Source organism: Marasmius oreades, chromosome 8 (assembly GCF_018924745.1).
Source record: "Marasmius oreades isolate 03SP1 chromosome 8, whole genome shotgun sequence".
NCBI lineage: Eukaryota > Fungi > Basidiomycota > Agaricomycetes > Agaricales > Marasmiaceae > Marasmius > Marasmius oreades.
In genome coordinates this window covers 290,095-313,685 of record NC_057330.1, presented here as the reverse complement: position 1 = coordinate 313,685, position 23,591 = coordinate 290,095, and the positions used below count along the sequence as shown (strand labels likewise).

At 46.9% G+C, this 23,591-nt stretch overlaps 9 protein-coding genes across 12 annotated transcripts; 4 read left to right on the top strand and 5 right to left on the bottom strand.

The window, feature by feature from the left end:
• Positions 1-351: 351 nt before the first annotated feature.
• On the bottom strand, positions 352-1,795 carry E1B28_012002 (uncharacterized protein). Its single transcript, XM_043157066.1, has 3 exons — positions 1,685-1,795; positions 763-1,628; positions 352-701 (listed from the first exon to the last, which is right to left on the bottom strand). Exon 2 carries the CDS (start codon positions 1,494-1,496, stop codon positions 831-833), a length of 666 nt encoding a protein of 221 aa, XP_043004432.1. The 5' UTR covers positions 1,497-1,628; positions 1,685-1,795; the 3' UTR covers positions 352-701; positions 763-830.
• Positions 1,796-4,396: 2,601 nt separating this feature from the next.
• On the bottom strand, positions 4,397-6,732 carry E1B28_012001 (uncharacterized protein). Its single transcript, XM_043157065.1, has 9 exons — positions 6,516-6,732; positions 6,239-6,460; positions 6,142-6,179; positions 6,020-6,087; positions 5,885-5,967; positions 5,372-5,826; positions 5,152-5,321; positions 4,646-5,098; positions 4,397-4,590 (listed from the first exon to the last, which is right to left on the bottom strand). The coding sequence occupies exons 1-9, from the start codon at positions 6,660-6,662 to the stop codon at positions 4,400-4,402; spliced, it is 1,827 nt and encodes a 608-aa protein (XP_043004431.1). The 5' UTR covers positions 6,663-6,732; the 3' UTR covers positions 4,397-4,399.
• Positions 6,733-7,840: 1,108 nt separating this feature from the next.
• E1B28_012000 (uncharacterized protein) lies at positions 7,841-8,167 on the top strand (the record flags this gene model as incomplete). Its single annotated transcript, XM_043157064.1, has 2 exons — positions 7,841-8,066; positions 8,136-8,167. 2 exons carry the CDS (start codon positions 7,841-7,843, stop codon positions 8,165-8,167), a joined length of 258 nt encoding a protein of 85 aa, XP_043004430.1.
• Positions 8,168-8,486: 319 nt separating this feature from the next.
• On the top strand, positions 8,487-8,969 carry E1B28_011999 (uncharacterized protein; the record flags this gene model as incomplete). Its single annotated transcript, XM_043157063.1, has 2 exons — positions 8,487-8,742; positions 8,797-8,969. 2 exons carry the CDS (start codon positions 8,487-8,489, stop codon positions 8,967-8,969), a joined length of 429 nt encoding a protein of 142 aa, XP_043004429.1.
• A 937-nt stretch (positions 8,970-9,906) lies between these two features.
• On the top strand, positions 9,907-11,093 carry E1B28_011998 (uncharacterized protein; the record flags this gene model as incomplete). The annotated part of the gene is made up of 2 exons (XM_043157062.1): positions 9,907-10,684; positions 10,762-11,093. 2 exons carry the CDS (start codon positions 9,907-9,909, stop codon positions 11,091-11,093), a joined length of 1,110 nt encoding a protein of 369 aa, XP_043004428.1.
• Positions 11,094-11,792: 699 nt separating this feature from the next.
• E1B28_011997 (uncharacterized protein) lies at positions 11,793-13,165 on the top strand. Its single transcript, XM_043157061.1, has 6 exons — positions 11,793-11,852; positions 11,986-12,078; positions 12,131-12,402; positions 12,471-12,625; positions 12,677-12,947; positions 13,056-13,165. Exons 2-3 carry the CDS (start codon positions 12,006-12,008, stop codon positions 12,304-12,306), a joined length of 249 nt encoding a protein of 82 aa, XP_043004427.1. The 5' UTR covers positions 11,793-11,852; positions 11,986-12,005; the 3' UTR covers positions 12,307-12,402; positions 12,471-12,625; positions 12,677-12,947; positions 13,056-13,165.
• A 234-nt stretch (positions 13,166-13,399) lies between these two features.
• E1B28_011996 (uncharacterized protein) lies at positions 13,400-15,812 on the bottom strand (the record flags this gene model as incomplete). The annotated part of the gene is made up of 9 exons (XM_043157060.1): positions 15,508-15,812; positions 15,232-15,453; positions 15,135-15,172; positions 15,013-15,080; positions 14,878-14,960; positions 14,368-14,822; positions 14,152-14,318; positions 13,649-14,098; positions 13,400-13,569 (listed from the first exon to the last, which is right to left on the bottom strand). Exons 1-9 carry the CDS (start codon positions 15,652-15,654, stop codon positions 13,400-13,402), a joined length of 1,800 nt encoding a protein of 599 aa, XP_043004426.1. The 5' UTR covers positions 15,655-15,812.
• A 65-nt stretch (positions 15,813-15,877) lies between these two features.
• E1B28_011995 (uncharacterized protein) lies at positions 15,878-16,858 on the bottom strand. The gene is made up of 4 exons (XM_043160818.1): positions 16,679-16,858; positions 16,505-16,611; positions 16,337-16,449; positions 15,878-16,282 (listed from the first exon to the last, which is right to left on the bottom strand). The coding sequence occupies exons 3-4, from the start codon at positions 16,388-16,390 to the stop codon at positions 15,992-15,994; spliced, it is 345 nt and encodes a 114-aa protein (XP_043004425.1). The 5' UTR covers positions 16,391-16,449; positions 16,505-16,611; positions 16,679-16,858; the 3' UTR covers positions 15,878-15,991.
• Positions 16,859-18,026: 1,168 nt separating this feature from the next.
• E1B28_011994 (uncharacterized protein) lies at positions 18,027-21,189 on the bottom strand. Of its 4 annotated transcripts, none has more exons than XM_043157058.1 (9): positions 20,991-21,189; positions 20,720-20,941; positions 20,623-20,660; positions 20,501-20,568; positions 20,366-20,448; positions 19,849-20,309; positions 19,630-19,799; positions 19,130-19,576; positions 18,027-19,074 (listed from the first exon to the last, which is right to left on the bottom strand). In XM_043157058.1, exons 1-9 carry the CDS (start codon positions 21,135-21,137, stop codon positions 18,860-18,862), a joined length of 1,851 nt encoding a protein of 616 aa, XP_043004423.1. In that variant the 5' UTR covers positions 21,138-21,189; the 3' UTR covers positions 18,027-18,859. The 4 variants fall into 4 exon arrangements, with proteins under 4 accessions (XP_043004423.1, XP_043004422.1, XP_043004421.1 ...); XM_043157057.1 differs by having other exon boundaries at positions 20,720-20,922; XM_043157056.1 differs by having other exon boundaries at positions 19,130-19,799.
• Between the last annotated feature and the right edge of the window lie 2,402 nt (positions 21,190-23,591).

Here is a 23,591-nt window from a genome sequence, read left to right as displayed (position 1 = left end):
TTCGCAGGCTTGAATTTGTTATCAAACCTTATTCGTCTACAACGACACATTGCGCATACGAGTTCAAGCTGTTGGGAGACCTGGATGCAGTTCTCGCCTCGGAAAAGTTCGCCGGTGTCATGGTCCAAATGCAGTTGATAGTCAGACCTTCGCACATTCCGGTCACAACTGCGCTGGAGGCCCAGACTAGAAATATTCTCGGGAGATGTTGCTCACAAGGTCGTTTGTCGGTCATATCTTTGCTCAACTCGGACCAGTCGGGTAGGCATTGGAGCGTTCTGGAATCTCTGCGACCTGCCACAACATCCGACTAAATATGTATGCACCTCTCGACTTTCTGTACTTAGTGGCAAGGAATGAATTGAAGTACATAGTTGTTGTGTGTGTTCCTTCCTACAACCCCAATCTCGCTTTAGCCTCACCACTCAGAACTATAACGGTGCTGTCCTCTCGCGTCCTATAACAACGTCTCAAGTTCAACGCGTGGGAGTAGCTGGGATTCTCACTACTACAGGCTACAGTGTTAACGGTAAACGACAACTGTGAGTATCCTTGAGATCAAACTTGAAGTAGGAACTTCCAGGAAAATGTATGTACAGAAACTTGAACCTAGCGTCTGCGGCAGTAGTTTACAGTTACTCGAAGATGGTCGCACTCCACCATTGGTTACGGTTATTAACGTCGCAATCCCAGATCTGAAGCTACCAAGACGAAAATCATGAGTCGAAGGCTTGAAACAAAGGAAACCGATAAAGAGCCCACATCATTTCCAGCTTCAAACTGACCATCCTTGATATCTACACATTTACTACTCTGCCCGGCCCAATTAATCAACTTCCCGAAGGGCCGTCGATGTCGATATTCCAAAGCTGATTGATATTTCCTTCACTACATGACCAAACCTGGAGTGTGTTCCCATTAGACCCGTCTCCAGCACGAACGTCAAGGCATTTCGTCCCGTCGAAGGTTTTAATCTGTCCAGTGGTTCCAGGACTCGGGAGGACCCATGTGTAATTCCCACCGGGGAACGTGGATGCTGTATCGACGCAACGGGCGAGCGCGACTCTAGCCCCGTCAGCGTTGACAGATGCTGTCATACACTGGGAAGTAATATGCTGAGGACCTCCAACTGCTAGAAGTTGATTATGAGTTGGCGGGGGTTGAATGGGGTTGACGGTCCACTTCTGATTCGAGTTGTTCGAGTCGCAAGTCCATATTTGAAGTTGGTTCCCGTCGGTGATATTACCGTCTGTGAGGTCGATACATTTGTTCGTTCCGGCCCATTGGAATGTGAGATCGGTAGTGGATATCCATTGCTGGTTCGTGCTTCCGTTAACGCAGGCCCAGACTTGGAGTTTGGTACCATCGGCGTTGATACCGTCTGTTACGTCCAAACACTTGAAGTGAAAGTCAGCTCCGCCATGATGGTGTCGGAAAAAAAAAGGAAGAGATGAGTACCCCGTTACCAATAATGCTGAGCGGTTGAGGTGGAGCATTTACTGTGGTGAATCGACTGAAAGCCCAATCGTGGGCGGAGGAATCTTCCGTGTTGCAGTCATGGATTACAACAGGCGCACCGTCAGTGAGCAAAGATGCAGAGATACATCCTTCTCTGCCAGCCGCTTGGACTACGGTGAATGTGTAAGAATGAAGAGGTGATTAGTCGTACAGAATTGATACCCACATGCTGGATTATTACTCTGAATCTTGAAGGCAGCGGCAACGGCGACCAAGGTTGAGATCTTGAGGGCAGTGGAGCGCATTGTGTGATAGGCAGGAAGGAACAAATTGCTAGCTTGCCGTGGGGTAGAATGAATGTGTTCATCGACATTTTATACAAGGTGTTCGGAGGCGAGTTCCGTAAACGATCCAATTACTTGAATACCTTCTTGACAGCTCCAGGGATAACGGTGACAGCCCTGGGCGTGAGCGCGTGAGCCTTCTAGTCTCCTATTCGCATACATAGTAACGGTAAAAACAACCCGAATTATTTAACGGTGACGATTGGTTTGACAGGTCTACCTACATCAGTAGCGCCTCCAAGTTCTAGGCTTTTCGGGAACAATTTGCATTCAGATGTGCTCTGGAAATTTCTGCGCTTCAAGCGTCGGCGCCAGCCATGGTTTAGTCGGTCGGACGTCTTGAAGCGTATTGTATGACCATGATAATTTCGTTATGGTGATAAAGCAACGGATAAGAGTCGCGAGGTAGGTGACAACCAAGTCCCGACCGAAGAGCTTGATCATATGTTGAAGCGTCGGCTCTGTAGGGAAGTAATCAATGTGCCAGTGCCAGTGCCAGGGTCATGACGAAACGTGAGCTTGAAGGAGCTAGAATCTTTCAATGCTTCTTGGTCAACAGCAAAATGCCTACGCCGGACCTGCAGCCGTCAAGTAGGGAACCAGCACATGTCACAAACATTTCGAGCCCAAAGGTATGAACGTATCAGACCTATTGAACGAACAGTAAGAGGACAAGAAGCCAGATGACGCTGGATACTCACCTTCACTGGTCACTACCACCTATCGCCCTAAATGCAGTCATGATACCTTCTCGAGAATCCCTCGGTTTTCCTCCTCTAAATCTCCTATGAGTTCTTGCGACGAGGAAGCATATTCACATCCGCCGTCGACAACCAGCCGACTCTCAATAATCCTCAGAAATCCTCCAACATCGCAGCATGAACTCAGGTCCGGATGACATCGGTGCCCGGACTTCACTCAAATGAGAGCACTATCGCATTCTGAAGATGATATGCATAGCCATGGGTCCATGGCTTGATAGATTATGAGCTGCCTGGGTTATCCCAAATGAATTTGCGTGCATGAATAATGTGATGCCAGTCGAATTGGGGACGGTTGGGATTGAAAATTGATGGAGGTTGTTGGGTGACGACAATTCCAAGCGATCTTCAGAGAAACGGCGTGCTCCCTACAGCACCGGTGCCGGTGATTGCCAAATTCGGGAATGAATTCACGTGCTCGGAGCTCGGACCTCTTGCCAATTACACTGAAGGTCAACTGTCGATTCTTGCATGTGAAGAGGAATATTTGGATAGTGAACATATATCGGCGGCAGGTATGTGGTCAATAGCCTGATATAACCCTTCGTTCTACTCACAGCTGTTCAGTATCCCTCACTCTAATCCTAATCAAATTTCAAACCACAAGCTGCGAAACTGATGCCGAAACAACAGCAGCCATGCCGAGGGTTTTTTTTTCAAATTTCCCTAATGGTTGACCGTTGGAGTATTCCTGCTATCGCAACTACTCGGACAATTGCATGGCTACCGTGGTGTTGGAAGATGATGTGAATATCGCGTAGCAAAGTTGACGTTGAAGAGCTGTAGAGGGAAGAGGAACATCCAGAGCGAGCCCAAGCTTGTTAGGCTGACAAGAGGTGAGCTCTGCTCACCAGCTTTATTGTCGCTCATTCGCAACTCACTTTTTCTGTCCTTTTTGTTTCAGATACACTTTGATAAGGATTGAAAACGAACATACTGTACCCACGACGCCCACTTTACATCATTTGGCAGATTTTGGCGCTATAAATGCGTACCATACTCGAATCTGGCGATGGGGAAAGAAGTCCTTGGAAAGCCAATAAATGGTTCGTTCTAAACTCTTTGCGGGTGCACATATACTGAACCCTGTATTACAGAAATCATCTGGCCATTCAAGGCAACTTCTCGACGCTTGGTAGGACTGCCAAAGCTTCAAAGCGTGGAGCTCCGAAGAAGTTTTGGCGCATGGACCACATCGTTGCCTGTCCAAGTATGGCCTTTGTTTGGACAGTTTTGGGATAGCGTGACGCACGGCCTTCAATTCCCGGGGGAGTTGGTGCTACGACGATGGGATCCCCAGATGTCGCAGTCACCACAAATGAGAAAATGCTTCAAGACGAGAAGCCGTCAGTGGCAGGAGCATTCGTCGGTGGCTGGAATAACACTTGGGGTTACGATGCGAAGCTGTGAGTTGAAGCTTCCCTTTCTCTTCTACCTTGAATGTACTGACCTTCTTTTTCTATCCATCCTGATCTTCGCCTTTCTCAATGTACCTTCTTACTTCCTGCCTTACCAGAGCCGTTTCACAGTGAGAGAAGAGGTTTAAATGGTATTCACTCAACGACAGTGAGCGCTACATAGAACGGGTGGATAACGATCTGTATGTACTACGAACCAGCCAAGTAAGACAATTTATAAATTATTTTCAATTGGGAGATGCACTGCGGGATGATTCGAAAGGGCACCTGTCCAAATCCGAGGTCATGGAGATGAAAGGCGTCGTGTTCAAAATCACAAATGGTGGAGGTGATGGAATGGCTGGATGAATTTCTGAGGTTGCAATCGTGAGCCCGCTGACAGAGGACATGGAACATTCAATATCAATGCTACCACCTTTTAGTCTACTTCCATGGCTGTGTCCATGAATGAGGAGTCATTAACCATTATCATCTCATCGTCGCCTGTGGGTTGGAACTGATTGGACACTGAACCGATACCTGGCAGGTGGGGAAAAGGTGTCGGCATGTCTATGTCCATGGCTCGCTCGTGTCCAGTACCGACCCTGTCCGTATGAGACGATAGTGAATCTCCGAGAAGTAACCATTATTCCAGCTCAAAATGGTGTATTCAAGTGTAACATACCTGTGTTTTCGAAGAGATCCTCAAAACGTCCGTCATCCATAGAATATATTACTTCCATGATAGGATAGCCCAAGGAACGAGTGAACTCCGTCGTGGTGGGATCGAAACCTTTCTTCTCTTGCCATGCCGAGATTAAATCGTACACATCAGAGTTCCAGGAATATCCGCGAAATGTAAAATTTGGAACAATGGGAGGGAGCCGAAATGACAAACATTGGGTTTCTGTCATGACTGATTTCCCGTTAGGATCCAAGGAATAATAGTACAAATTCTTCCCTGACATCCATGCGTGTATATCGGGAAATCCACCAGGAAGGGACGGAGGAGGAGGAAGTAGAAACAGGTAATAGTTAGATTCATTGGCAATATTGGGGGTAATCGCGTCAAAGTCCCCTTCAACGTCATGGTCCAAGGTACCGAGATTGAGGCCCAAGTAAACCAAGTCAACGAAATCTATCAAGTGTCAGGAAGGCATCATATTCAATGGAATCAGGAACACAGCTGACGGTAGTCTGACCATTTATCCTTTGGTATATTCAGCGTGTTGAAAATGCTGCACGCTTGAGATAGCCATCCGTGACGTTGCTGATGCCATGGCAAATCTATTTCATATGTGAACCCGAAAGGAATTTCTTCTTGCATCTGCAACCAAGCTGTCGCCGAATTTATAGAAAAGCTGGAAGGCAGTTAGAGCTATCCTCAAGGTTTATGTAATTAATAGCATACCGTGTCCTTCCATCTTCCATCGTGACTGAGTGGAGAAGCTCTTCAGCAAATGAAAAATCTATTTTGTACGTCCATCCGGACCGGAATCTTGCAAGCGATCGGCCAGAAAAGCGATCCCAAACATGACATGTATGACGCGGCCAGTCTTCTGTTTTTGGATACATGTTGCTCCGTGTGCCTGTGGACGCGAGAACGTCCAAGAAGAAATGATCCGGGCAATACTTGATCAGGTGCTCGGTAATACAATCGGCGTTGTACGTCGCAGGGTGAAGAACCGGAATGTCCGAGCAACTTTTGAGCTGCCAGTCAGGATAGGCGCCGACGGGAAAGAAATCAGGCCTTGGTCCGGCTGGGCCGAAAGATACTCTTCCATTTCTTGGTTGAATCCACACATGGTACCAGTGATATAAATTAATCCGCTCCGTCCGACACCATTCAGGCATGTTGTGCATTGCCTACAGCCACGTGATAGTATGAGAATGGAATAAATATGTGATCAAAGGAGGAACACACGATGGAGGCTTGGAAAGAGAGATAGCATTGCAGAGCCGTTGAGTATTTATGGTGCCGTTGAATATGTTGTACTGGAATGAGTTCTATATAGAAAGAAATCCAAAACCCTGTTCGACGATCCAATACAATACGCACCTTCGTGAAATAAAACCATTGGAATATCCGAGTCATTAAAACCTCGTAGCTGTGCGACGTTTCCATACCTACTCGTCCGCTGCCGTTAATATCTGCCCGCTACTTGTTCAGGATAGACAGACCGGTTTCGTGAATATCTGAGACAATCCCGCTTAAATACCTAAACATTCTGGGTGTGAGCATTGCACTATACAAATCGATGCAGCAGTGCATACCAACCTTCTGTGCATCGGGTCCAGTGTATGCGATACTGAAGAAAGGCAAAGACTCTTTCATCCCTTTGACAAGACAAGCCAGGTGTGTGGTCCGTTTCGCTCTCGAGCTGTCCCATCTTTCGTCCCAACTGAGATTTACAGATTCGTCTTCATATTCTCCTCGCCACACTCTATTTTCAGTGAAAGTTTCGAGAATCTTGATTCTCCCTGCAGGAAATCGGTCATACTATAGTAGCTATGAATGCAACGAAGACGATCGTAGGCCATGCGAGCGACAATACCTCCCGATGCAACTTCACTTTCCATTCTTCCTCCCCCGGACCAGCAACTTGATGTTCGTGCTGCAGATAGTACATATTGTTCTGATTTCCGTGAACGATGCTCAAGTTTGCATTTCCGAAATTCATACGAGACGAGTTGTTGAACATCGTGAGGAGTCGACTCTGCACAGTGCAGTACAGTGCTGGTGGTGATGAGACAAGATAAGGGCTGTTGAGGATGCTGTTCGTGGGACATGCAGCCTGTCATCTGTGTATAAGGTTTGATGTTAGTACTCTCACGCTGCATGTTCTAGTATGAATTCCGACTTATCGATGATCGTAGGCTGGGTGCTATTCTCCTCAGCGCCCGAGACCTGCCGCTGTCAGATTGAGACCTAATAACGGTTCGCAGATAACCGCTGGACGTGAAGACTGTGAGTGTGCAAATCAAAATTTCTTAACTCTCGACCCTTAATCACAAAAAAGAACCATGAATAGACATGAAGTAAGAATTGCACGACACTATCCGCGTAGCAGTAGTGTATATAATGAGATGTCCATTGATAGGTACCGTTTGCGAGCCAACCCTAAGTGCCTGGATAGAACTGTGACCGTACGTACGTCTCTGTCGCAAGCAGTGAGAGCGAGTCTGTGCCGTAATTAATAAACCTCTCGGCCAATGGATTTAAGGCTCTGAGTATCGAGGAGAAGAGGAAACGGCTCAGAATCGTTGGAACTGGGAAGAGGGAGGAACGTACAAGGTGTCTTGAACGTCGGGGTTAATATCGTCGGTTTTGATGTGAAGACCTTCAGCTTCTATTCTACCTTATCAATGCGGCACCGGTTCGAGCAGAAAGGAGATTGACAACACATTTTTCGATGCTGTGGACGTATGTGTATAGCATTAGGTTCTGGGCGAATACCATCCAGAGTGAGAGTGGGAGTAGGGCGGCAAGGAAGACTTCCGTCATTCAACAAGGTCTAGAGACTAGGATTAGAAATGGCAATATAGCGACAATGAAAAAAAAAAAAGAAACGCACAAGAATGTTGCTCTCGATTGTATCAATATCACCCTGTCTTATCCATTCATGTCAAGACCCAAGACGAGTTTTCGTTTCGGCGAATTCCTGCGACTTCTCCATATGACCTTCAGAAAAGGAGACAAAACCGTTCCATCGTCCAATCCTAGTCAGAACCGCCAAAGCAAAATGTACCTCAGCCCTCGGTGTTTCCCATGCACAAAGATATCAAGCGCAGCATCAGCGTTTTGAATTTTTATAGCCACGAATTCCCTTCAGTTGAAAGCCGTCGATTCCGAAGTCAAAGAAAGCGGGCTTCGTCCAGCATGCAGAGGGAGGAAGGAAAAGTTAAAGTTACGTTGAAAACGCGTGTGACGCTGTGTGATCCAGGTTGCAAACCACCATCGTCGCCCACTACCCCAGCACACCTTCTGCCTTCTTCAATCTCACACAATCCTTTCATCTGCACGAATAACAAAATCAGTAACTTGCATTTTCAATTCCAAGCTTCTTTCGAGATCGTGAAGACTGGAATGGCTGATACAAAACCAAGTGAGTGCTTTCCAATTTCAAGCCATAACCTATTGACTGTCACTCAACGTTCTTTCTATTTCCTGCTAGAGAAGTCCATCATCTCCCTTACGTTGAACTAAACACCAAAGCTAGACGGTAGTCTCCAAGATCGTTCTTTCTCATGAGAGAACTCGTGCTAGATAGATGCGGGAGAATGGATGGTTCTTGAGGTGGTCTTGGAGGATTGAGAGGGGCTGAGCGGCACGTTCTTATAGACTTTGGCATGAATTTAGGAGGTACGTTTACTGTTACCTACTTACCTCGACTTGACGACCAAAGCAATTGCTAGGGCCTCATATTCGACATCGGCCGAACAACAAGACAAGCTCTTACCTATCCTTTTCTGGGGAGAAGTCTGCGTCGGTTACCGTTCCTCAAGACACTTGAAGGCAAATTTGGATGGCTCGTCGGTCGGCAAAAAAGGGCGTTCTCTTCCACGGTTTTCTATCAACTACGAAGCCCACTACACCACCCTTGCACAGAAATTTGAAGACTGCATTCTGCTTATCGCACGTTTGTTTCTGCCAGACCTTCAGTCTTGGCAATACAGGATTTGTATTGGGGTATCTGGGTCTTTCGGTCAAACAATTACTGCCATATCATCTCAGTATCTCAACGGTAACAAACCATTCCGCAGCGATGTACATCTCTACATGTACGGTAGAATTTCCATCTCAAAATCTCCACCGACTCGCAAAATTGTTCTTAGATCTCCCTGACCAGCGCAATACCGAGTCATTTTGGTTCCGAATTGGTCGAGGCTCCGGGAGTTTTGACTTACGAGTGGAAAAGGAAGAAGACATTGACGTGTTTGCTTGCCTAGATCTGGTTGAAATATCAGGAAACTGTAGCGTCACGCAACGACGCATTTCTGTTTACTGAGTTCAACTAATTCTTGAGGATCGACTGAAGAGGAAAAGGGAAAGGGGTGTCAAAAACGTTGTCGTAGTGAATTTCAAGGTATTACGAGGTGAACAAATATATTAATATTATCCAAACTTTTGGTTGCTAGTGTTACAAGTGCGGACGTATGGTTAGGAGTACAGGATTTCGATACTTGGAGCCTCCCGTCTACTATCGCACTGTCCAGTCGCCCAATGATCCGAGTGGATGATGGTGCTGTGCAAGTCGAGATGGCTCGGAGATCGAAAAAAGGAGGAGAGAATTGGTGCCATGTCGAAGAAGAGAGTCGCCTTGCGTACCAAACCGTAGTGTTGTCGTTGCGATAAGGTGCGAAATACGTCGCAAATGATGTTTAACAGGAGAAGGGGTCGTGACCGTGGTGGAGCCTGTAACGAGAGTGCAGGGGAAGCGCTCCTCGGGTTGGGTATGATTAATAGTTGGTGCATGAAAGAAGACAGCGTTGGTTGGGAGGAACGATGCCGGGTATGGATGGATGGATGGGCACACCTGATGTACTTCTCGACGCTGAGTGAATGGCATTCCACCGGGAGTCTTGGATGATGTTGCGATGCTGCGGGGACTACGAGTGGAAGACCTCAAGCCTTGAGTGAGTTTAAAAGGGGAGCCGGAGAACATCGATACTGAGTCACATCCGTTAGAGCGGAAAGGGCAAGGAACTTGTCGGACGCATCACAGAAGAGCTGGAAACTGTCTGTGGGCTGAGGGTGAAGAGTAATGCAATTCTTGTATCACTAAGTCGGCGCTCGGTGAACTGGGGTTCTTAAAAGGACAAAGGTTGAATATGGGCACTCGAGTAGATACTAGACACTGGGCAACAAGGAAAATCGTCGATGCTTCTGCGGTTAGATCAGCCTATTGACGCTACCGCCTCTCAGTCCACTCCATATCCGTGTCCATGAATGAGGAATCATCCACCATCATCTCAACATCCTCGTCGCTTACTGAGGATAATTATGAATCAGATCCTGGGTCTTGTGTCGGTAACGAACGAGATCCCGGTGATGGATACAACGTACTTGACGAAGAAGACGGAAACGAGCATACTGACATCGCCGAAAATTACAGTGACGACCAACACTCGGTCTGTAGCAACTGCAACCCCTCCCCTGAAGAAATGGACCAGTATTCTGCCTCTGGAGATGATTCGGATCTCGAAGAAGAATACGGCACTGCAGAAGGTTACAACGACGGTTACATGTCAGACGATCAGGCTGAATACGGTGAAGAAGACACTTACGAGAGATCGTATCCCGAAGTCTTCATTGCTCTCCAATTCTCCAAAAGCGTGTCCCCGCCCAAAACTCCTTACTCGGCATCGTCTCTGCCTGCGCCTCCACTTGACAAAAACTTGTTCTGTCATTGCCAGCCCAAGCCAACGTCAGCCAACCCTCACCAACTCCATTCAAGAGTCGAGTCTTGTGTTGTCGCTATCGTTGGCTATCTCTTCTGTATCTTGGTTTTGTCTGTCAGATGTACAGTGTTGGTACAGAATCAGAACAAAGAAAAGGGCATGTTCAACGTACCTCGGTCTATCTGTTTTCCTACATTCCCTTGTGCTTTGTGTTTGTCATCCTCCAACAATTCGCTCATTTCGCCGTCACGTCATCCCAAGATCCTCGTGGACGAAACAATGAGTACGAATACAACAGGAAGCAAGAAGAACCGACCTGCTTGTACGCACGAAGGCCGACTATCCCCCTTCGCTTCAGCCCTCGTCTCTCCTCACTGAAACTCTTTTGTTGTTTTTTAGACTTGCTGCTGAGTAAAATTGCGGTGTACGGCCTTGTTTTAGTCCAGATCTGGTGCATTTCCAGCATCTGCAACGCCGGCGATTCCACCAGTGCATTGTTATACAACCTACATAAACAAACGGTCGTCGAGGTCAATCAACACGAACATAATCATAAAGTTGACAAACTAGATTTACTCACCAGGTTTTGCTGGTCAGATCCAGCCACCCCCCTTCGTTTCACTCCTCGTCTCTCGTCATTAGGCGACCTAGGGAAGTACGACGACATCACAAAGATGACCGCCGTCGACGATCTCACGAAGAGAATCGCCCAAAGGAGTCACACGAAGTGAACTCCTTATATCCCCTTCACGGGTCCTCAACCGGCGGTCTTGGCAAATCTTCAATGTTGTCAGTAATGTGCAAAGATAAAGGTCAAACGGAAGCTGTATCAACATACCTGTTGTGCATGCAGCTTCTATCAACTGATACCTTCCTTCGACTCTGCTTATGGAATTAGCGTTGCAGGACGACGAACGTTTTCGATAATGTACCTAGTACTCTGGCTGTGCCCCAGAGCAGTTCCTCCCATCCCGCAGTTTCGCTCGCCCTCGACACGCCGTGTATCGCTTTACTTGCGTTGTGTTGATGCGGTTTGTCGTTTTTATACGTTCACGAGTATTCTTCAACTGATATTGAACGATTCTGTGGATATATCAAGGAGCTTCAGTATTGAAAACCACCAAAGACAAGACAGAACGTACCTTGGAAGCTGGGATTACCATCCACCTTCTGTTCCCTTCCCTCCTTGCTTCCGCTCTCCCTCGTATCCTAAATCTTCCCGCTTCATCGTTCGTGTGCTGGAAACTTTCAATTTTAAGGCCATTCGACGTGTCTTCTGGCCGTTGAGAATTCGGAACGCTAGCGATGTCGTAAGTAGTGAAAGATCAAGCTGGAAATTGTGACAGTGCAGCGGCGGCGAAACCAATATGGTTCATGGTTCTCACGATTTTGTCGACGCGGATATCCGGCAACCCGTACAGCCACCGGCAATTCACTCTTGGACGATGGCGTAACTAGCAACACAACTCCCTTCAGCCATTTGCACCACAGTGAGTATCGACTAGTAATACCAGCCTGCACGACGTTCAGAACAACGGCTCGTGTCCCTTCACCACCATTGCCAATAGCAATGAGGCAGCCTGTTCGCGATGTCTAATAACTCGCCTTTTCACACTGCCTTAGGAAATGCACGTAGGGGAGCAATGCACACTGAACGTCAACCGTCGATTCTTGCATGTGAAGAGGAATATTTGGATAGTGAAAATATATCGGGAGGTACGTGGTTAATTGCCTGATATAACCCTTCGTTCTACTCACAGCTGTTCAGTATTCCTCACTCTAATCCTAATCAAATTTCAAACCACAAGCTGCGAAACTGACGCCGAAACAACAGCCTTAGCCATGCCGAGGGGTTTTTCCCTAATGGTTGACCTTCGGAGTATTCCTGCTATCGCAACTACTCGGACAATTGCATGGCTACCGTGGTGTTGGAGAATGATGTGAACGTCGCGCAGGAGAGTTGACGTTGAAGAGCTGTAGAATGAAGAGCGACATCCAGAGCATTTTCGAGCGAGCCTAAGCTTGTTAGCCTGACGAGAGGTGAGCTCTGCTCGCCAGCTTTATTGTCGCTCATTCGCAACTCACTTTTTCTTTCCTTTTTGTTTCAGATACACTTTGATAAGGATTGAAAACGAACATACTGTACCCACGACGCCGACTTTACATCATTTGGCAGAGTTTGGCGCTATAAATGCGCACCATACTCGAGGGTTTGCAAGGAATCTGGCGATGGGGAAGGAAGTCCTTGGAAAGGCGATAAATGGTTCGTTCTAAACTCTTTGCAGGTGCACATATACTGAACCCTGTATTACAGAAATCATCTGGACATTCAAGGCAACTTCTCAACGCTTGGTAGGACTGCCAAAGCTTCAAAGCGTGGAGCCGTCGAAGTTTTGGCGCATGAACCCCATCGTTGCCTGTCCAAGTTGATCTTGGATGGACTTTGTTTGGACAGTTTTGGGATAGCGTGATGCGTGGCCTTCAAATCCTGGGGGAGTTGGCCACCAACGAGAAGAAGAGAAGCCGTCAGTGGCAGGAGCATTCATCGGCGACTGGAATGACACTTGGGGATGCGATGCAAAGCTGTGAGTTGCACCTTTCCTTTCTCTTCTACCCAAAGTATTGACCTTCTTTTTCAATCCATCGTGATCTTCGCCCTCCTGGACGTACCTTCTCACTTCCTGCCTTACCAGAACGGTTTCACAGTGAGAGAAGAGGTTTAAATGGTATTCACTTAACGACAGTGAACACTACATACAACGGGTAGATAACGATCTAAATGTACTACAAACCAGCTGAGTAAGACGATTCATAAATTATTTTCAAGTGGGAGATGCGCTGCGGGATGATTCGAAAAGGCACCTGTCCGAATCCGAGTTTTTCTCGGCGAAAGGCGTTGTGCCCGAAATTACAAATGGCAGAGGCGATGGAATGCGCTGCGCTGGATGAATTTCTGAGGTTGCAATCATGCAAAATGACCGCGCCCGCTGACAGAGGACACGGAACATTCAATATTCAGTATTGATGCTACCATCTTTTAGTCCACTTCCATGACTGTGTCCATGAATGAGGAGTCATCCACCATTATCATCTTGTCGTCGCCTGTAGGTTGGAACTGATCGAACGCTGAACCAATACCTGGCAGGTGGGGAAAAGGTGTCAACATGTCTATGTCCATGGCTCCCTCGTCTCCAGTACCGACCCTGTCTGTACGAGATAGTAGTGAATCCACAAGAGGTAACCGTTATTCAACCAGCTCAAATCGGTGTATTCAAGTGTAACATACCTGTGTTTTCAAAGAGATCCTCAAAACATCCGTCATCCGTAGAATATGTTACTTCCATGATAGGATAGCCCAAGGAACGAGCGAACTCCGTCGTGGTGGGATCGAAACCTTTCTTTTCTTGCCATGCCGAAATTATATCGTACACATCAGAGTTCCAGGACCATCCGCGATATCTAAAATCTGGAACAATGGGAGGGAGCCGAAATGACAAACGTTGGGATTCTGTCATGACAGATTTCCCGTTAGGATCCAAGGAATAATAGTATAAATTCTTCCCTGACATCCATGCGTGTATATCGGGAAATCCACCAGGAAGGGACGGAGGAGGAGGAAGTAGAAACAGGTAATAGTCAGGTTCATCATTATTGGGGGCAATTGTGTCAAAGTCGTCTTCAACGTCATGATCCAAGGTTCCGAGATCGAGATCCAAGTAAATCCAGTCAATGAAATCTATCAAGTGTCAGGAAGGCATCATATTCAATGGAATCAGGAACACAGCTGACCGTAGTCTGACCATTTATCCTTTGGTATATTCAGCGTGTTGAAAATGCTGCACGCTTGAGATAGCCATCCGGGACGTCGCTGATGCCATGGAATATCTATTTCATATCTGAACCCTAAAAGCAAATCTTCTTGCATATGCAACCGAGCTGTTGAATTTATAGAAAGGCTGGAAGGCAGTTAGAGCTATCCTCGACATTTACGAGTGAACAGTATACCGTGTCCTTCCATCTTCCATCGTGATTGGGTGGAGTTTTTCTTCATCAAACCAGGAATAATCTGTTTTATACGTCCATTCGGACCGGAATCTTGCAATAGGTCGGCCAGAAAAACGATCCCAAACATGACATGTATGACGCGGCCAGTCTTCTGTTTTTGGATACATGTTGCTCCGTCTGCATGTCAAGTCGAGAAGGTCCAAGAAGAGTTGAACCGGGCAATACTTGATCAGGTACTCGGTAATACGATCAGCGCTGTACGTCGCAGGGTGAAGAACCGGCTTGTCTGACCAACTTTCGAGCTGCCACTCGGGATCAGCGTTGACGTCAAAGAAATCGGGCCAAGGTCCCCTTGGGCCAAAAGATATTCTTCCATTTCTTGGTTGAATCCACACATTGTCGCAAAAATAGAAAATCTGCACCGTCGGACACCATTCAGGCAGGTTCTTCTTTGCCTACAGCCATGTGATAGTGTTAGAATGGAATAAATATGTGATCAAAGGAACGCACGATGCAGGCTTGGAGAGAGAGATAGCATCGCAGAGCTGTCGAGGATTTATGGTGCCGTTGAATATGTTGTACTGGAATCAGTTCTATATAGAAAGAAATCCAGAAGCCTGTTCGACAATCCAATACAATACGCGCCTTCGTGAAATAAAACCATCGGAATATCCGAGTCATTAAATCCTCGTAGCTGTGCGACGTTTCCATACCTACTCGTCCGCTGCCGTTAATATCTGCCCGCTACTTGTTCAGGATAGACAGACCGGTTTTGTGAATATCTGAGGCAATCCCGCTTAAATACCTAAACATTCTGGGTGTGAGCATTGCACTATACAAATCGATGCAGCAGTGCATACCAACCTTTTGTGCATCGGGTCCAGTGTATGCGATACTTAAGAACGGCAAAGACTCTTTCATCCCTTTGACAAGACAAGCCAGGTGTGTGGTCCGTTTTGCTCTCGAATTGTCCCGTCCTTCGTCCCAACTGAGATTTACAGAATCGTCTTCATATTCTCCTCGCCACACTCTATTTTCAGTGAAAGTTTCGAGAATCTTGATTCTCCCTGCAGGAAATCGGTCATACTACAGTAGCTATGAATGTAACAAAGACAATAGTAGGATATGTGAGCGACGTACCTCCCGATGCAGCTTCACTTTCCATTCTTCCTCCCCCGGACCAGGTACTTGATGTTCGTGCTGCAGACAATGGATAATGTTCTGATTTCCGTGGACGATGCTCAAGTTCGCAGTTCCAAAATTCAAGTGAGATGCTTTTTTGAACATTTTGAACGAATCGATGCTGCAGTACTGGCGGTGGTGGTGATGGAGCAAGATAAGGGCTGTTGAAAGGCTGTTCGTGGGACATGCGGCCTGTCATCTGTGTATAAGGTTTGATGTTCGCTGCATGATCTGGTATGAATATGAATTCCGACTGATCGTAGGCTGGATGTTATTCTCCTCAGCGCCCGAGACCTGCCGCTGTCAGATTGAGACCTAATAACGGTTCGTGGATAACCGCTGGACGTGAAGACTGGGAGTGTGAAAATCAAAGTTTTTTAACTCTCGACCCTTAATCACAAAAAAGAACCGTGAATAGACATGAAGGAAGAATTGCACGAAACTATCCGTGTAGCAGTAGTGTATATAACGAGATGTCCATCGATAGGTACCGTTCGCGAGCTGACCTTCCGTTTGTCCTAAGTGCCTGAACAGAACCCCGTACGTCTCTGCCGCCGGCGGTGAGAGCGAGTCTGTGCCGTGATTGATAAACCTCTCGGTCAATGATTTTGCAGGCTCTGAGTATCGAGGAGAAGAGGAAGCAGCTCAGAATCGTTGGAACTGGGAGGGACGTACAAGGTGTCTTGAACGTCGGGGTTAATATCGTCGGTTTTGATGTGAAGACCTTCAGCTTCTATTCTATCTTATCAGTGCGGCACCGGTTCGAGCAGAAAGGAGATTGAGACACATTTTTCAATGCTGTGGCCGTATGTGTACACATTAGGTTGTGGGCGAACACCATCCAGAGTGAGAGTGTAGTAGCGCGGCAAGGAGAACGTCCGTTGTTCAATACGGTCTGAACTAGGATCAGAAACGATATAGCGACAATGAAAAAAAAATAATGAAAAAAACGCACAAGAATGTTGCGCTCGATTGTATCAATATCACCCTGTCTTATCCATTCATGTCAAGACCCAAGACGAGTTTTCGTTTCGGCGAATTCCTGCGACTTCTCCATATGACCTTCAGAAAAGGAGACAAAACCGTTCCATCGTCCAATCCTAGTCAGAACCGCCAAAGCAAAACGTACCTCAGCCCTCGGTGTTTCCCATGCACAAAGAGATCAAGCACAGCATCAGCGTTTTGAATTTTTATAGCCACGAATTCCCTTCAGTTGAAAGCCGTCGATTCCGAAGTCAAAGAAAGCGGGCTTCGTCCAGCATGCAGAGGTGGGAGGAAGGAAAAGTTAAAGCTATGTTGAAAACGCGTGTGACGCTGTGTGATGCGGGTTGCAAACCACCACCCATGACGCTACATCGTCACCCACTACCCCTGCACATCCGCCGTCTTCAATCTCAACCCAATCCTTCATCTGCACGAATAGCAAAATCAGTAACTTGCCTTTTTAATTCCAAGCTTCTTTCGAGATCGTGAAGACTGGAATGGCTGATACGAGTGAGTGCTTTCCGATTTCATATTGACTGTCACTCAACGTTCTTTCTATTTCCTGCTAGAGAAGCCCATCATCTCCCTTACGTTGAACTAAACACCGAAGCTTGGAGGTCTTCAAGATCATTCCCTCTCTTGAGAAAACTCGTGGGTGGATAGATGCGGGAGAATGGATGGTTTCTTGAGGTGGTCCTGGAGGATTGAGAGGGGCTGAGCGGCACGTTCTTATAGACTTTGGCATGAATTTAGGAGGTACGTTTACTTTTTTCCTTACCTCTACTTGACGACCGAAGCAATCGCTAGGGCCTCATATTCGACATCGGCCGAACAACAAGACAAGCTCTTACCTATCGGTTTCTGGGAGAAGTCTGCGTCGGTTAACCATTCTGCAAATTTTTGAGACGCTCGAAGGCAAATTAGGATGGCTCGTCGGTCGACTAACCAGGCCTTGTCTTCCACGGTTTTCTATCAACTACGAAGCCCAGTACACCACTCTTGCACAGAAATTTGAAGACTGCATTCTGCTTATCGCACGTTTGTTTCTGCCAGACCTTTAGTCTTGGCAATACAGGATTTGTATTGGGGTATCTGGGTCTTTGGGTCAAACTACGGCTATACAAAATCCCCACTTATTAGGTGTCCAACTCGCAAAATTGTTCTTAGATCTCCCTGGTCGACGTGACCAGCACAATACCGAGTCATTTTGGTTCCGAATTGGTCGAGGCTCCGGGAGTTTTGACTCACGAGTGGGAAAGGAATAAGACATTGACGTGTTTCCATGCCTAGATCTGGTTGAAATATCAGGAAACTGTAGCGTCAACGACGCATTTCTATCTACCGAGTTCAACTAATTCTTGAGCATCAATTGAAGAGTCTGAGTTTACTGCTCTCCACGCTGTCGAAACGTTGCCGTAGTGAATTTCAAGGTATGACGACGAGGTGGACAAAAATATTAATATTATTCGAACGATACCAATAATACTGATTTTGGTTGCTACTGTTACGAGTGCGGACATATGGTTTGGAGTACAGTAATTCGATACTTGGAGCCTCCTGTCTACTATCGCACTGTCCAGTCGCCCAATGATCCGAGTGGATGATCAACCAGGAATCCGACAGTGCAAGTCGAGATGGCTCGGAGATCGACATGAGGTGAAAAAAAGGAAGGAGAGATTGGTACCATGTCGGGGGAGAGAGTCGCCTTGCATACCAAACCGTAGTGTTGTCGTTGCGATAAGGTGCGAAATACGTCGTAAATGATGTTGAACGGGAGAAAGGGTCGTGGTCATGTTGGAGGTAACGAGAGTGCGGGGGAAGCGCTCCTCGGGTTGGGTATGATTAATAGTTGGTGCATGAAAGAAGACAGCGTTGGTTGGGAGGAACGATGTCGGGTATGGATGGATGGATGGGCACACCTGATGTACTTCTCGACGCTGAGTGAAAGGCGTTCCACCGGGAGTCTTGGATGCAGCGATGCAGCGGGGACTACGAGTGGAAGACCTCAAGCGAGTGAGTTTTACAAAGGGAGCCGGTGAATACTGAGTCACATCCGTTATTAGGGAATTCGAGCTGCGTTCCAGCCGAAACTAAGGCAACCAGAGCGGAAAGGGCAAGGAAGCTGCGAGTTGAACGCATCGCAGAAGAGCTGGATCCGGAAACTGTCTGTAGAGTGAGGGTATAGAGTAATGTAATTCTTGTATCACTAAGTCGGCACTCGGTGAACTGGGGTGTTTAAAAGGGCAAAGGTTGAGTATGGGTGCTCGAGTAGATGTTGGGCAACAAGGAACGTCGATGCTTCTGCAGTTAGATCAGCCTATTGATGCTACCACCTGTCAGAGGGCCACTTCCAATCTGTGTCCATGAACAAGGAATCATCGACATCATCCACCATCATCTCCACATCCTCATCGTCTACGGATCGGAACCGACTAAATGCTGAGCCATTATTCTGTAAGTGGGAATGAGGTGTCCGCGAGTCTACGTCCATGGCTCCCTCATCTCCAATGCCGACACCATCTGTATAAGGCGACGTTGAGTCTAGGAGAGAAAACCGTTATTCCAGCTCAAGTCGGGGTATTCAAATGTAACATACATGTGTCTTCGAAGAGATCCTCAAAATGACCATCATCCGCAGAATATATTACTTCCATAATAGGGAGGGCCAAAGAACGAGCAAAGCCCGTCGTGGTGGGATCGAAGCCTTTCTTCTCTTGCCATGCCGAGATTAAATCGTACACATCAGAGTTCCAGAAGCGACCATCAGTGTTTACGTTTGCAATAATGGGAGGGGGCCGACATGACAAACGTTGGGATTCTGTCATGACAGATTTCCCGTTAGGATCCAAGGAATAATAGTACAAATTATTCCCTGACATCCATGCATGTATGTCGGGAAATCCACCAGGAAATCGTGGTGGAGGATGTAGAAACAGGTAACAGTCGTGTTCGTTGATATTGGGGGCAATCGTGTCAAAGTCGTCTTCAACGTCATGATCAAAGGTACAGAGATCAAGATACAAGACAAGCTCGTCAATAAAATCTATCAAGTGTCAGGAAGGCATCATATTCAATGGAATCAGGAACGCAGCTGACGGTAGTCTGACCATTTATCCTTTGGTATATTCAACGTGTTGAAAATGCTGCACGCTTGAGATAGCCATCCGTGCCATCCGTGACATTCCTGATGCCATGGAATATCTACATTAAATTGAAACCTAGTCCAAATTTGGGATTTTCCTTGCGATGTCGAATTTATAGAAAGGCTGGACAACAATTAGACCTATCCTCGACGTTTACGAGTGAGAAGCATACCGTATCCTTCCATCTTCCATCGTGATTGGGTGGAGATACCATTCAGCATGCCAGGAATAATCTGTTTTGTACGTCCATCCGGACCGGAATCTTGCAAGCGGTCGGCCAGAAAAGCGATCCCAAACATGACATGTATGACGCGGCCAGTCTTCTGTTTTTGGATACATGTTGCTCCGTGTGCGTGTCAAGTCGAGAAGGTCCAAGAAGAGTTGATCCGAGCAATACTTGAACAGGTACTCGGTAATACGATCGGCGCTGTACGTCGCAGGGTGAAGGACCGGAATGTCTGAGCAACTTGCGAGCTGCCACGCGGGATACCAGTGAGGGTCGACGTGAAAGAAATCAGGCCTTGGTCCGGCTGGGCCGAAAGATATTCTTCCATTTCTTGGTTGAATCCACACATTTTTGCAATAATATGAAATCCACTCCGTCGGACACCATTCAGGCAGGTTCTTCTTTGCCTACAGCCATGTGATAGTATGAGAATGGATTAAATAAGATCAAAAGAGGAACGCACAATGCTGGCTTGGAGAGAGAGATAGCATTGCAGAGCCGTTGAGTATTTATGGTGCCGTTGAATATGTTGTACTGGAATGAGTTCTATATAGAAAGAAATCCAGAAGCCTGTTCGACAATCCAATACAATACGCGCCTTCGTGAAATAAAACCATCGGAATATCCGAGTCATTAAAACCTCGTAGCTGTGCGACATTTCCATACCTACTCGTCCGCTGCCGTTAATATCTGCCCGCTACTTGTTCAGGATAGACAGACCGGTTTCGTGAATATCTGAGGCAATCCTGCTTGAATACCTACACATTCTGGGTGTGAGCATTGTACTATTCAAATCGATGCAGCAGTGCATACCAACCTTCTGTGCATCGGGTCCAGTGTATGCGATACTGAAGAAAGGCAAAGACTCGCTCATCCCTTCGACAAGACAAGCCAGGTGTGTGGTCCGTTTCGCTCTCGAATTGTCCCGTCCTTCGTCCCAACTGAGATTTACAGATTCGTCTTCATATTCTCCTCGCCACGCTCTATTTTCAGTGAAAGTTTTGAGGATCCTGATTCTCCCTGCAGGAAATCGGTCATACTATGGTAGTTATAGATGAAGACAATGGTAGGATATGCGAGTGACATACCTCCCGAGACAGCTTCACTTTCCATTCTTCCTCCCCCGGACCGGCAACTTGATGTTCGTGCTGAAGACCACGGACAATGATCTGATTTCCGTGGACGATACTGAAGTTTGCGTTTCCGAAATTCAAATGATGTGAGTTGTTGAACATCGTGAGGAGTCGACTCTGCAGTACAGTGCTGGTGGTGATGGGGCAAGATAAGGGCTGTTGAAAAGCTGTACGTGGGACACACGGCCTGTCATCTCTGTATACAGTTTGCTAATCGATGAACGCAGGCTGTGTGTTCTTACACTAACGCCCAAGGTTTGTCGCTGTTGCGTATATGGCCGTCATGTTGCGAGATACCTTCTACACATCGAGAGAACGGTGTTCGTGGGTTACCGCTGAGCGTGAAGACGCGGAGTGTGAAAGTCAAAGTTCAGTCAAACTTCACAACGAACCCTTTCGTAGAACAATCAACAGGATCATTGAGAGGTGTGAAGAAAGAAATACACAAATGCCCACATAGCACACATAGGTATGTTAAGATGCATACGGCCATTCGTATCATCCTACTTTTGTCAAGACAAAGTGCAGATCGGACGTATCTTCGGCCCTCAATTCCATGGACCATCTTCAATGCACGGGTTCGAGCGGAATGGAGAATGAAAGCACATTCATGCTGTGGGCCGTATCTACTCAAGAACAACAGATGACAGCAATATGTTTCGGGTGAGAACGCATCTACAACGATAGCACGGCGGTAAGGAGCCATTTATCCTTCAACTAATCTAGAGATTAGTATGAGAGATGATATACCCACAGTGGAAAAAAAAAAAAAAACAACGCACGCAAGACCGCTAACCAAGGCCTCATCGACATCGCCCACGCACAGACAGCTGCACTCGAAAATACCTTCTTAACCCCATTCAAATTCATTCACAACGAGACGATGGTTTCCTGCAACTTTTCCGTATACGGCCTTGAGAAAAGAGACAGAACCATTCATCATCTATTCCTAATCAGAAACGCCAAAATGAAACGTACCTCAGCCCTCGGTGTACAAGAATATCGGAGGTAGCATCAGCGTAGTATGGTCTCCGTGTAACGTCTTTCAGTTATGACCTGTCGATTCCGAAGTTCAAAGAAAGCGCGCGTCGTCCAGCATGCACAGGTGGGAGGTTGAAAAAGCGTGTGACGCTGTGTGACGCTGCTTGCATCCATGAGCACCCATGAGCACCCATAATGCTACCTATAATGCTACTTGTCAAAAAAGAAGGAGTGCGTTCTCATTTTACGCCATTTTCTATCGACTTTCGTTCAACATTCTTTCTATTTACTGCTAGAGCAGCCCATGACATCTTCGACATTGAACTAAACACGCGGGTCTTCGAGGCCATCTCTCGGGGTGAATAGGTGGTAGATATGGTGGTGCTTGAGTGGTCCTGGAAGGATTGAGATGACGGTCGTGCTTTCGAAGTTTCCATCTGGGATAGAACCAGGATGAGGTACGTTTACTGTTTTACTTACCTGGACTTGAAGCCTAAAGCAATCGTTAACGTTAGGATCTTATATCCGTCGGCCAAACAACAACACAGAAGAAGACGAAGTTATCAGATCTCACCTATGGAAGGTTTCGGTTTCTGAAGACAACGTCATCCACGTTTACCAATCTTCCGAGGCACTCGAAGGTAAACTCGGAAGACTCGTCCGTCGGCGGAGCAAGCCTTGCCTCTTCTATACAAAACAAATCTACGTCCTAGTATACCGCTTTCGCAGAGAAATCGTTACTTCTCTTTGCAAGCCAACGTCGTACAGTCAACTTATGGGACATTCTTCCCTTGTTCCCGTCTTCCGGACTTGATCCTATACGACCCCGGCATGTACGATACCATTTTGGGCATGGGAAGAGGAGAGGGGGTTTGATCCTTTGACGATGTATTTCGCTCGATCTTTGGTTTTCCTATGATGGAACTGATATCCCCCGAGGTTTTGGATGTGAATGGAGAACATTTTGTCTCGTTCAAAGTTACCGGTATGTTGACTTCATACTTCCTAACTGGAGTTGGAATAACCGTTCGCTTCTTAGATTTAACATCCTCTGCAGTAAAGGCTTCTCTCCGATCAAGGCGAGGAAACGATGGATGTAGACTAGTCGACACCTACTTCCCACTTACAGGATACCTGCCCATCGTCCGGTCAGCTTCGATCGGGTTGGCGACGAATGTGCACACGAAGATACGAACATGGTTGTAGATCACCTCCTATTCCCAAGCAAAATCTCTACTCCCGTTTATGTAGGTATGGAGGTTGACTATGAGGCGGTATAACGGAACGAATCCGGTGCACTGTTCACCGAGTGGTCATTTCACGCTATCCTCGCACTTCCGGGGCCTGTCCAACTTCATTGAACTGTGTTTCCGGGTCAACAAAGGAGTTGTACGGGGTTATGGGGGTACTTGTCTTCGCCGTTTATGGGGAAGAGAAATATCCGAATCGAAGTCAGAATGAAAACTGAAGACTATCAAGTTGTCCTCCAGGCTGCGTTCACAACTTCCTTTGGCATAATAACGTTAACGCCTTATTACGCCGCATATTAGTTCCTGCGAATATATGTGTTACTTG

Excerpts from the sequence above, each read along its gene's own strand:
- E1B28_011994 (XM_043157058.1), bottom strand. The coding sequence starts at position 21,137 with ATGTTCAACAACTCACATCATTTGAATTTCGGAAACGCAAACTTCAGT. Across the intron at positions 20,449-20,500 it reads GATGGTTTTATTTCACGAAG|AACTCATTCCAGTACAACAT; the intron begins GCGCGTATTGTA and ends CTTTCTATATAG. Across the intron at positions 19,577-19,629 it reads GGATAAATGGTCAGACTACC|ATTTTATTGACGAGCTTGTC; the intron begins GTCAGCTGCGTT and ends GACACTTGATAG.
- E1B28_012002 (XM_043157066.1), bottom strand. The coding sequence starts at position 1,496 with ATGCTCCACCTCAACCGCTCAGCATTATTGGTAACGGGGTACTCATCT.
- E1B28_011997 (XM_043157061.1), top strand. The coding sequence starts at position 12,006 with ATGCACACTGAACGTCAACCGTCGATTCTTGCATGTGAAGAGGAATAT. Across the intron at positions 12,079-12,130 it reads TAGTGAAAATATATCGGGAG|TATTCCTCACTCTAATCCTA; the intron begins GTACGTGGTTAA and ends ACAGCTGTTCAG.
- E1B28_012001 (XM_043157065.1), bottom strand. The coding sequence starts at position 6,662 with ATGTTCAACAACTCGTCTCGTATGAATTTCGGAAATGCAAACTTGAGC. Across the intron at positions 5,827-5,884 it reads TCTCTTTCCAAGCCTCCATC|GCAATGCACAACATGCCTGA; the intron begins GTGTGTTCCTCC and ends ACGTGGCTGTAG. Across the intron at positions 4,591-4,645 it reads GGATCTCTTCGAAAACACAG|ATTCACTATCGTCTCATACG; the intron begins GTATGTTACACT and ends TACTTCTCGGAG.
- E1B28_011995 (XM_043160818.1), bottom strand. The coding sequence starts at position 16,390 with ATGGTGTTCGCCCACAACCTAATGTGTACACATACGGCCACAGCATTG. Across the intron at positions 16,283-16,336 it reads CGGCCACAGCATTGAAAAAT|AAGCTGAAGGTCTTCACATC; the intron begins GTGTCTCAATCT and ends AAGATAGAATAG.